Raw genomic sequence first — 12,051 nt, 5'->3', positions numbered from 1 at the left:
CTTTGATTCATCTTTAGCCTGTGAAGGAATGCTTGTCTTTTAAAACTTCTTCTGTATGAACCAAGAAGAACTAATTATCCTTTTTATATATACATTTATTTTTTCAGATTACAATTTCAAATCTAAAGCAGAGGTATTTGTTTCCAAATCAGTCTTAGAGAGCATATTTGTTTCCTTACATTATATGCATACACAGTCAATGTCAAACTACTACAAAGAAATCTAAGAGTCTTCTATTTGCTAACAGTGCAAATTGCAGAGCCACCTTCTCTGACATCTCATAAAGTTTACATAGTAGTTCTCAAAATAATACTTAGTAATTAGGTATAGAATGAGAAAGACATCATGCTCATAAGTAACATTTTTAAAAGATATATTAAACTTGTGCATAAAGAAAGTTGCAGAATATTTGCCCAGCTTAAAAACAGTAGCATAAAGTTCTTCAGAATTTTAAAACAGCACAGAAAATTTTGTTCCCTGCCCAACAGAGAAATGCTATTGAGCACACCAGTGAAAATATTCCCAATATCTTTTTATTTCCTTATTAAAAAAAAAAAAATCCCTGTGTTCATTTTGAGTATATCATATCCTGAATAAGCTTGCTGATATAAAGATGGCTAAGACAAAGATCATTCAAATAGGTGAAACCTATTTCAGTCTTACAAAGATCAGATAAGCAGTGCTTGATGCACTCTGTTGAGACAAACCACTCGTTCAGTGCCAAGTATTATTGGAAATTCATTTTCTCAGCTGACACATGGACTTTTCATGCAGAGAGACCATTATGAAAAGCCTTGCTGTTCTGATAATCTGTACTTTGATTTCTGGCATTATCAGCCAGATCAGAAATAGTGGATACAAGTGGCCAGAGGACAAAGCATCAGCTTTTCATTCTTGAGAAGATATACTTAATGGAATGACTATAAGAGTTTCAGATGAAGAGTGGTTGAGAAGACAGAAATGGTGTGTGAAAGAGCCTGGAAATCTATCACCTAAAAACTAAGCATATGATCCTGCAAGCATTTATGCACTCTAGTTTCAATACACTCTTCAAACCAAATAGAATTGCATACATTAATTTGTACAAATGAAGTTTAAATTCCTTTCCACCTTGAAGCAAATAAAATCCTTTCTAACCAAGGAAGGAGATTTTGTAAGTTGACAAATATTATTTCATGTCCAAAAAGAGAAACCCATTGTAACTCTCTGAGCTTTCCATCATGCTATACACTATATTATAGAGTAGTTATAAAGTGTTAGGTAGCTCTCAGATTGGTTTAGATTATACTCTGTGTGCTCTGATAATTTCTGCCCTAACATAACTAATCACTATATAGAGCAATTCTAGCAGAAATTTGTCAGGATACTTGGAGACCATTCTCTTACTATGTTTGTTCATATCCAAGGGTTCCATGGAAGCACTAAATTAATTGTTAGATTTGCATTAGCTGTACAATTGCAGATACAGTTTTCTTGGTCACAATTCACTCAGTCTAGCAGTGATCTCGTCTCTTAGTCTTCCTAGATTTTCATTTTGAATTTTACATTCTCAGTTACTCCTAGAAATTAGACATCTTTTTCTTTTGATGTGTATGCTTTTCCCTTTTCTGTCATCAGGGAACACTGTTCAACAGCTCCGGATCTAATGTTCAGCCTGCTCTTTATTTGCATTGGCCAAAGGAAGAGGAAATGAGGAAAAGAACTAAGGAGGGTACTTTTACCCCTTGCAATTGCTATTAGTAGCAGCTAGCTATGAAAGGGAAAAGAAGACGAAGAGAGAAAAGGAAGGAAGGAAATGGAAAAAGAGGTGAGAAACTGGCAGTAGGTGAAATAAATACCCAGCATAGGTGCTAGAGACATGAAGATGAGAAACTTTCATTGAAGGTACAAAGTTTTTCACAATGTGGCTGCGGGGGGGGGGGGTAAAAGGGTGTTATCATAAGGCAGTGCAGGAAGATATTTTGCCCTTTATAAACAGACAGAGCACCCAAGAATCCTAGATTAGCTAAAAGGTTGCCTTGGTGGGCAATAACTCACTATCTCAGAAGCAAATCTAGGGCTGAAATGTCCCTGTTCTCATTCTGTTGGCTAGCCAGGAAGTTTCCCTCTTTGAGATGGCTCAAATTCCATCATGAAGTCAGCTAACTTTCTGAAATGCAACAGAAATAGTAAGGGAGATAAGCTACTGAATGCTTCAGGTACCTGTCTAACATAGAGACGTATACCAGTTTTTGGGTTTGATTCATTTTTTTACATACTTGCAATCATATAAAATTCTTGTCTTTGATATAAAACCAGAACATTTCTAAAATGTGTGTTTAAAACTAGCTACTTTCAAAAAATTCTATGATTTTGGGATATCTGGCTCATAATTTTTGACACATGAATTCTTGCACCCTAGGTCAAGTGAGACATGACTTTTATTTCCAAACATTTTCCAAATACTTCAGTTCACTTCATCAGCTCAGAAATTCCATATTCTAACCTGTTAGAATCTAAGTTTTCAGGATTTTTGGGGGGATTTTTCTTAGTGCTGTCACTGATTTACATTAAGGAGCTGAGATTTACATTAAGAGCTGCATGTGGTTTCTCAGATTAAGTTTGTAAGGTCAATAAGACATGCACGACAGATTCTAAAAACCTACTGGTAAATTAGATGTAAAGTTCTGCATATACATCTTTCAATTGTTGTTTATACTTCCTGACTAAAAATCAGATTCCAGGAGAAATGTTAATCTTGAGGTTTAATAGACCTTCTCTATCTGGAAAAAATAAAGATTACACAGCAAAGAAAATTGAGATTATTTCTGTGCTCTACTGCTCTTTATGAGAAATACTATTCTATTGAGTGATGTAAAGGCTCTTGTTTCAAAGGAGAGAGAGTTCTGGTTTGAGCACGAAAGATTCAGGATGTCCTATCACTGTTAATCACTTGCCTCATTGATCCTAGCACAGATATGTCCCTGGCTGCCTTGAACTCTCTGAAGTTGTGATCAAAGAAAAAGAGGGTTAACTGAATCAAACCTTTTTTTCCCCAATGTTACTTTTCCCAAAACAGATCCTTCTCATTTTAAAGTACAATATCAGAAATGATCGATACCCTTGTTGGCACCACATCCTGTAAATATTATTGTTCATAAGTTTAACTGGGGTCTATGAAGAAATAATCAGGTTCCATGACTAAGGCTTATTATTTTGTAACACCCACATATATTAATGAATCTTCAGTAAAACCACCAGAAACAAAATACCCAAAGAATCCAATGGCAAAAATATTTTAAAAACATCAGAGCTGTACCTGTCCCATATATGCAACTTTTTAGATGCCCACAGAGCCCATCACATTACCAGTGCAGCTGGCCACTTGGTGGTGATGAAGAAAGAGGTTCTTCAGGATACATTTGCCACTATACTAAAGGTGTTGTATGTGAATGTATGTGAATCATTTGCAATAGAATGATTTGCCTGAAATAAGATAAAATTTGCCTGGTTTTGGTTCCTTGTATCTAGCAGTTACACCAGTAGATATGTACCTCTTGCAAATTATTGTGCAACTACAGACTTTGAAAATGACCATTTACAACAGAAGAGAATCTGCTTCATAATATGATTGATTTAAAATAATAAAAACAAAGTGAAGGGATTACTCTGTTGCTTTAGTGACAAAGCTGCTGTAAAGTTTAATATAACAACCAGGTAAACTCAGTTTGTCAGGTGTACTGGGCAAAGAGATTTATGCTAAAGCATTCTCCAATCACTGCTACCTGTCTTTGCATTTTGAAGTCTGATTAAAAAAAAAAAAGACATTTCAGAATATGAGAGGACTCTGGTTTTTTATTATTTTTTTTCTTTAGCAAAAATAATGCTCTTTCATATATTCCCGGGAATAAGGAATAGTTGTTTTTTTTAATTCGGAATTCAGGTATTTACAAACTGCTCTGGGCTAAGGTTAGATATAAGAGATTTATTCTCTAAAGAACTAACTCATTTAACATGTCTCTTTGTAAAATTATATGAAGGCAAAAGTAAAACCTCAGAAACAAGCAGAGTGAAAAAGGTAGCCCTTCATAATGTGACAGTGTTGAAATATGAAAGCAAACTAACCACTTTCCATGTTTCTTTTTCTTGTGGTCATGTAACAGAATACGAGACTTTGTTTTTAAAACATGCAAGCTCCTATTAACCTGTCAGTCACTTCTACGTATTGTATCATGTTCACAAATAATATCGTGCAATACTCTCACTCTGTAAAATACTGGCATAAGAAAAGAAATGTAACAAGGAGAAGGAGGAAGCATTTTTCAGCTAAACTGGCCATCCAATTAGAATTCATAATCCTAAATTTTAGAGAGATGAATGAGCACCCCAACATTTTTGTTACTCCTCCTAATCCCCGTCAGGTCTTGAATCTGTTGACGAAGTCCAAACAGCCACTTCTTTCTGCCTGACCCCCTTCCCTTGCTATTGCTGGCTCTCATTCAAGTCAGGATCACATTTATCTGGGCAATATACACCTAATAAATCTTCTCCAACTCAGTTTGTTCTTGCTGGCAAGAAAACTAGCTTCCCCCTCCACTTCTCTCGTCTTTCCTCAGACATCATTATGGGTGTTGACACTCTAGCACGTTACTTAAGGTGCTCTTAAGTAACTGTCTGCATGTACGCATCTCCCAGTAAAAGGCAAGGTAATTGCTGCTGTAAATTGGTTTTCAGTTACAATAAGCAAGAGCATGAGCATGGACAATGAAAGAAGCAGGCAAATTATCAATCTGCAAGTGGGTTTTTATTAGGCATAAATAATAATAATCTCATACAGCACTTTCCACAGTACATCTCAAACATTTTGCAAAAGAGGCATGTTTTATTCTCCCTAATTTATCTAGGAAAAAATGAAATATGAAAATGTATAGACCAAGGCTGCCTGATACATTAAAGCAAGACTGGAGATAGGTATTCTGGGTCTCAGTCTAGTGTGCTGTCAAGAACAGGACCAAGGATTATGTATCTATCCTGACTTTCACTGGGCCTCACTTTGCTCACTGGGCTTATTAACATGTGTCTTCCCTTTTCCCTCTCTCTGTAGCTTCTCATTACATTAACAATAGCTACCCTCCATGCTGTAGTATCAAGTGGGTACCCCCCTTGATGAATACTGATGTGAAATTAGCCATCACAATACATGTGTTTCAGTTGCCATAGTTATTGAACTTTATTGAGTCATGGGTTTAAAATTATTTCCTGAGTCCTGGAGATTCCCCAAGGCTAAAACAGCAAGTCTCTCACATAATGGGTCAACTGGTCCAGGTGGATTCATGTGCTTATTTCCTCCAGAGGAAATAAGTTTAATGAATATAGAATTCATTTAGCTAAAAAGTCTTGGATCTCACAAGATAGAAGATGGAAGGAAGAAAAAATTTGTTCTTGAAAAGAAATTTTTCATTGTTCATAATTTTTTACTCACTATAATTAAAAATACCTCCCCCCCAACAAAAAAAAAATCAAACCTTTCTTTCCTTCCCTTTTACTCCTTTTAACTCCAGCTGGGTGCTGCATGGCTGACACAATCAGTCCCAGGGCATCGTGCTGAAAAGTAGCATCTCATGCGTATTATAACAATATAGCTGCTTCGTAAACCAATTTTTTATCCACTGTTCTGGCATGTTTAAGGCATCAGTCTTTCAGTTTTCAACTACTTTAGTGTGCAACTTGCATCTTACATCTTGTTTTAATGAAGGTTATTATTGTCACTCTGTGAAAGCTGACCTTTTTTCTTCATCAGACTGGAGGTCATGCATGAACACAGAATAAGGTTTAAAAAAAATGCATCTTACAATTGGAATGTCTTGGAAACTGGTGGTTTTAAAGGTGGAGGGTAAAAACCTATTTTCTTTAAAAATGAAAAAGGAAGACCTGGTTGATTTAGTAATGATATAGCTGCTGTCAAAAGAACACAGAGTGAAAACAAGAGCATCGTTCTGAAAAAAAAAACAAAAAACAAAAAAACCCAAGCAACATGAAGTTGAGATATATATATCTCCATTATACACCATCATCAAGTTGCTTATCTTTTGATCATTCTGTAATATATATTTTGAGTAAAAGCACCCTTTGTGCTGTCTTCCTCTCACACTTCATTGCACACCGTGACTTGTAAGCACAGAGGAAAAGAACCAAGGATGAGAACCCAGGCACTGATATTTCCTTTTCAGTGACCCACAGAGAAAGGAGAGGAGCCAGAGATGACTCCTGGTGCCATGGGGCTTTGCTGCCACATGGCCACCAAGGCAATTGCTACCACTAAACCTAGTGATGGTGCCTTGGCAGAGACAAACCTTCATTATAGATTTTGCTAATGTAGTGTAACAGAGTTGGTCCCCTGTAACCTGTATATCCATTAGATCTTGCTGACACAATCACTTCTACCACATATGTGCAGAGATTTTAGTCCTGATAATTTCAGGTTCAGATTTTTTGTTGTGAAGCAGTGATAAATTATGGATGCTGTCTTTATCAGTAATAGTACAGTTATTCTGAATTTTTTTAAATATAGAGAAGAAGGACTTCTATGTGTCACAAGCCATACACTTACTCTGGATCATTTCTGAGCCTTCATCACAGGTTAGAAATTCTAACTACCCTCTGCCAGCATTTCTTCCAGATAAGGTTTAGTTTACCTACTTTCCCTACTTTCTGGAAAATTAAATTCAGTTGGTTATTTTTTCCAAAGGTGAACCATCTTTTTAAGGTAAAAACAAAGCTTTTAATTGAAGGGAAGGCAGACACATTAACGGTAGAAAATTCTGCAGTCTTCAAAAAAATAAACATTCACTCATGACAGTATCTGAACCATAATGTGGGAAAGATACCCTACATCTTTACCAATTTCTATAAACCAATAGTATTTCATGTAAGCTAAGGAGTTTACCCTTGGTGTTTAAAATACTTTTTAAAATACTTATTTTCTCTTCTCCTCCTATTTCAGTTGATCTGCATTTATATTTTACTGAATCGTATCTTTGTCAAGCAATTTAATCCATTTTTACATTGAACTCAGTGTTTGATGGCATTCAAAAGCAGGCAAAAGCTCACTTACCTCTTGGTTTTAAATAGTCAATTATATGGACCACATAGAATAAGGCAAGGTTATTTTTTTTATTATAGTTTACTATTTAAAAAAGGAAAAAAGTCCCAACTGATGTTGCCTAGGATCAGCTACAAGAGTCTATTATACATGACAAGCTGGTAATATTACTGGTAGTGTTTATTTCTAAAGGAAGATCTCTAGAGCAGAAAGTCCATAAATTACAAGAATTAGAGCAGCACCTATGTTTGTACAATTTAGTGACTTCACCATGTATTTTGTTAAAAACTGTTTTGGGTACATGCTTTCTTTCATTTTGTGATTCTTGAGCAGGTGAAACAATGTCTTTCCTTCTCTGTAAGCAAGGCGCTTACAGAGGTATTGCTTATCTCTGTGAAGTGATAGTGCAAACACCCTTTGTCAAGAGGCTAGAACAATTGCAGACTCCTTTAAATAATTACTTTCAGTAAAGTCGAGTGCTAGAAAATTAAAACAATTATTTCACTGACAATGGTTGGAACATGAAGGTCCTTTGGACTGTGGAAATAATACACACAAATATACCCCACTTGACAATGAATCCAAGCCCAGAGCCAGAGGCCTGGAAACTCAGTCTAAAACGGCTCCACAGTCTATCATGCTGTTGCTAAAAGGATATCAATACCAGCATTTAGAACCACAATCATGCGTCTGACAATCCTGTGTTTGTACCAGCAGGTCAGTTGACTAATTGTGAATTGGGACTTTTCTGTGTACTGCGCTATTTAGAAGAAAAAGGCTGACAGGGGTACAGTTAACCATTAAAGCATTTGGGCCTGGGAGGGAAAGCAGAGGACAATCAAGTCCTTATTATTAGATGCCTTTCTGGGAATCACTCCCTTATGCAGTTACAACAGAAGGAGAATTCACCTTTTAAAGTGAATAATTGTGCCTGTCGGGCAATCCTTTACAATTACTTTACCATCCAGTGAGAGCTCAGTGATTGCATATAAGGATAACTACTCCACAGAAACAATCCTCTTAGGCAAGCTACCTCCAAAACCCTGTGTCTCCGTCAGGCAGCTGCTGGCTCTTTGAATAGCCAGAGAGATAAAGAAATAAAAATATTAAAGGCCAAAGCTCTACTGATTTCACAACACTCTTTAAAGCTGGATGAGTGATTACAGTGGTTGTAGCCTGTTAAACACCCATGCCTCAGGTGGAATGCTCCTCTGAGCACGTTTTACGGTGAATGTGAGACTGGTGCCTTGCTTCAGCTCCAAAAATATGCCTGCTTTAGCAGTCCTATAGAATTCCAAGTTAAAATGCAAGCCAGAGAGACTGTGTGTCTTTGAGGGTTGATAACAAACTAGAATCAAAGCCTTTCTCTTTTAGATTACCGGCAAGAATCTAATCCAGGTCAGTGATAATCTTGCAGCGTCTATTTAGCAATGATCCCAACAGACAGACTGCTCCATCACAAAAGTCACTGTTTCTGACATGACTGGAGGACTCCACAAAGACTGAAACAGGTTGGAGATTCCTCCTTTACTGTAGAAGCTAATTAGTTTTGCAAGCAGAATGGGAGAGCTGAACTGAACCACAAACATCATCATTCATTTGCTCTTTTACAAAGTCAAAGAGGGGAGAATGATAACCCTTGATTTAATTAGCGAGAGCTTCCCATCTTCTGTGTCTGAGACACATTTGTCAAGTATTCCCTGACCTCGTCACTCACCCCTCTCAGAATCCTCAAGTAAAACTGACTTCAAATTCTTGGTTTGCAACTATCACACAACTCTCTCAATTTGGATTTTACTTCACTGTTGTGCACGTCTCCTCTCATTTTTAGATTTTTTTCAGTTCCCCTTCACAATGCCAAGCCCTTCAAACCCTTTCCATATTTTCTGCAAAGTAAAAGTCCATTCTCTCCTCCTTCAAAAGCTTCCTGTGGGTCCTATACAAAAATTTCCTATACAGAGATGCAGGCTTGGACCAGGAAGCAGCCTAGGCAGTCTGTGTTTACAAGAACAAACCCTGATTTTTACTGAGGGTATTAACTTGACACTTAGTGGTCTTCTGGTTCCAGCATTATCATTGTGATGGAAATGCCTTTGTGCCAGTGTGTTTTGATACATGTTCTGGGCAATTTTTTTTTCCTTCCTTTTGAGGATGCTTATTGGAGAAACAACTTTTTTTTTTTCTTGTCTGGAATTCAGACTCTGAAAATCACATACAATGTGCAACCAGCATATTTTATCTGATCATGTCTACTCTGTCACTAACTAGTCTACCAACTGCATGAAACTAAAAGCAATACAGACAGAAAGCCAATTAGACTGGGATTACTTTGGCTGTTCAACAGCTGGGGCGTAGCATATGTCTGTCTTCCCATGTTACAGTTAAGAATTAACATTTTGCGGGCCTGACCTATCTTGTAAACTTATATCCTTGTACCTTACAAGAAACATTAAAAAATGCAGGTAAATGTGGCTATGCCAAAAAGAGCATGAGCCAGGTTAGATATGGAGAGGTAATTAAGTGGGTAACATGTGTAAAGTCAAGCTTGAAGACACAGTGCAGTTCCATCCTCTTCTGGGCTATTAAAGTAAATTAATGACCTAGAGCTCTGTAGGGGTTTCCAGAAACAACACTATAATGGCCAACTGGCCACAGTTTGCAGCTTATAGAATGGGGAGATGTTTATTCTTCAGGAAATTGCCTGCTCAGACATCACATTATATATACTCTATATCTGTATTCACAGTGCACAAATGACAACTGAACCTTAGAATAACACCAGTGAGTATAAAATACAGTGTTGGCTTGGAAGAAATGAACCAATCATAATCTTTGACAGGACCCAGATATTTTCAAATTTTCATAATACTCTTTTCCATGTTGATAGTTTGGCAGCTGCTCAAAAGTACCTGTTTTGTGCAATTTAAAAGTCCTGAACGTGAGTGTCAACCAAGCAATAAGCATTCAAATAATCTTTGGAAAACATGCAGGAGAGTAAGTGGTGTAGGGAGCAACTTCCAGGCATACAGCTATGAAGCCAGACTTTGCTTCACTATCTGCAAGACCTGTCTGCAACTGTGATGTGGTCCCCATAGGGAAAACGCTTGTTGTTTTCTGTCGAGGTCCAGACTGAGACTTTGATGGTGTCCAAGAATTTCTACCATTTCACAGCACTCTTCGACAGGCTGCCCGGAGAGGGAAGCATCGGCATCCTTTAGCCACCCTGCATGGCTTGCTTCTGGCTGAAGGCTCAGCATCCCCGTGTCTTGTGCTGCCCAGGTCATCCCAAACCTCTCCAATTTTTAACACCAAGGAGCTACACTAGCACTCTTCTCTACGTTTCCTGGAAAAAGCATTGAGAACTTTGCTGACTGCTTTCTATAAACATCACTATTGGCTAAATGGCCACTGCAATAGCCGATAGCTGGTAAAAATCAAAGGAGCAAAAGGCAGAGAAGCCTTTCACTCGTCTTTGACGGCATTACCTTTGGTTTGTGAAGTTCCCCTGAGCTCCCTAGACGTGCAACGGGGGAACGGGGCGCGCGCGTCACTTTTTCTTGTATTTACGGGTCGTGCCCAGACGGGAGCTTGCTGGGGCCGCGTCCCTGCCCGCACGGGTCTCCCCCTGCGCGGCGTGGACGCGGAGCGGGCCGGGGGCGGGGCGGCCCCGGGGGCGGGGGCGCTTGAAGGGGCCGGGCGGCCGCTCCGCTCCGCAGCTCCGCGGCGGTGTAGTCGGGAGACGCCGCCGCCGCTCAGGCAGGCGGGGAGGCAGGGAACCAGCGAGCCAGTCCCGCAGCCCCGCGGACCTGCCGCGGCCGGCGAAGACCATGATTCTCACACGTAAGCTCGGGGATCCCTCGCCCTGCACATTTTGGGGGGGCGGCGGCTGCCCAACGCGGGCTCGGGGCGCATCGCGGGCAGCGTTGCCGGGACATGCTTCAGGGGCAACGCGATGGGGGTGTGAGGACGGGGATCCCTCTTGTGTTATCCCGCAGCACCCGGGAAGGCAGCGCTGGCAGGGTCGCGGCTGCCCCGTCCCGTCCCGCCCCGCGGTGCGGAGCGTCCGCAGCCGCGAGTGTTCGCCCCACCGGCCTGTCTGTGTGTGCGGGGAGAGAAGCGGCATCGGGGAGGAAGCAGCCCCAGGTGAGACGGGGGCGCTGCGGGAGCACGGGATCACTGCTGTGTCGGGGAAGCGACGGCCCGCTGCGGCTCTGCTCGGAAGCGCGGCCGAAAGGGTTAACACCGCAGGGGCTGGGGTGCGGGGCTGCCGCGGGCGCGGAGCGGCGCTCAGGATGCGGCCGCTCTCTGAAGGTCACCGTGGCGCATCTCTTTCTTTTTTGGTGTTTTTTTTTTTCCCGTTCCTCCTTTTTTTTCCCCCATATTTTTTTTCTCCCCCCCTTTTTTTTTTTCCTTTTCCCTAATTGGGAGCTCTTGCGAAACGGGAACCATCCTTTTGAAGTTCTCCGTAATTAGCCCCATGTCCTCCAGGAGCCCGGTTGGCTCCCCCGTGCAGCGGTGGCCAGCCCTGATTGTCACTCCCGGAGGCTTTGATCCCGGTGAAGGAGCAGCACCTCCTGCCAGCCGGGCTCCGCCCCCACAAACCCATTCTCGAGGGAAACAGAAAGCCGATGCCGTTTTCAAGTCGGGCAGTTTTACATTCCGTGTCACCCTCCCCTTTATTGCAAACAACCACCAATGACTTACTTCCACCATAACTGTGAAGTTGTTGAGCAATGTGTTGGCATTAGCCTAATGAGCTCTGTTATCAGTTGAGGGTACTTAGTATTGCTGCCACAATTTTTTTTTCATTAATTTTTTTCCCCTCTTATTCTCTTTGGGAAAATTTGAAGAAATTACTACTTTTAAACAATGTATTTAACTAGGTCAGAAGTTAAATGGCTGATCTGTCAGAGTACTTAACACATCTAATTTGAAAGACTGGGGAATGCAATTTTATCTTAGCCATCAAT

The 12,051-nt window shown here is 40.2% G+C and overlaps 1 protein-coding gene across 6 annotated transcripts in view; it reads left to right on the top strand.

Annotated features, from left to right (window-relative positions):
- Positions 1–12,051, top strand: part of DLC1 (DLC1 Rho GTPase activating protein) — a 264,648-nt gene that overhangs the window by 214,875 nt on the left and 37,722 nt on the right. Inside the window, exon 1 of one of the 6 annotated variants that reach the window (XM_027676458.1) lies at positions 10,819–10,921. The exons of the other annotated variants lie outside the window; for them this stretch is intronic. Coding sequence (XP_027532259.1) covers positions 10,909–10,921 — 13 coding nt within the window. The 5' untranslated portion in view covers positions 10,819–10,908. Of the gene's footprint in view, positions 1–10,818; positions 10,922–12,051 lie in introns of those variants that run through there. 6 annotated transcript variants of the gene reach the window in all.

Source organism: Neopelma chrysocephalum, unplaced genomic scaffold, assembly GCF_003984885.1.
Source record: "Neopelma chrysocephalum unplaced genomic scaffold, ASM398488v2 Primary Assembly neopelma1_42, whole genome shotgun sequence".
Classification (NCBI taxonomy): Eukaryota; Metazoa; Chordata; class Aves; order Passeriformes; family Pipridae; genus Neopelma; species Neopelma chrysocephalum.
This window is presented reverse-complemented; position numbering and strand designations above follow the sequence as displayed.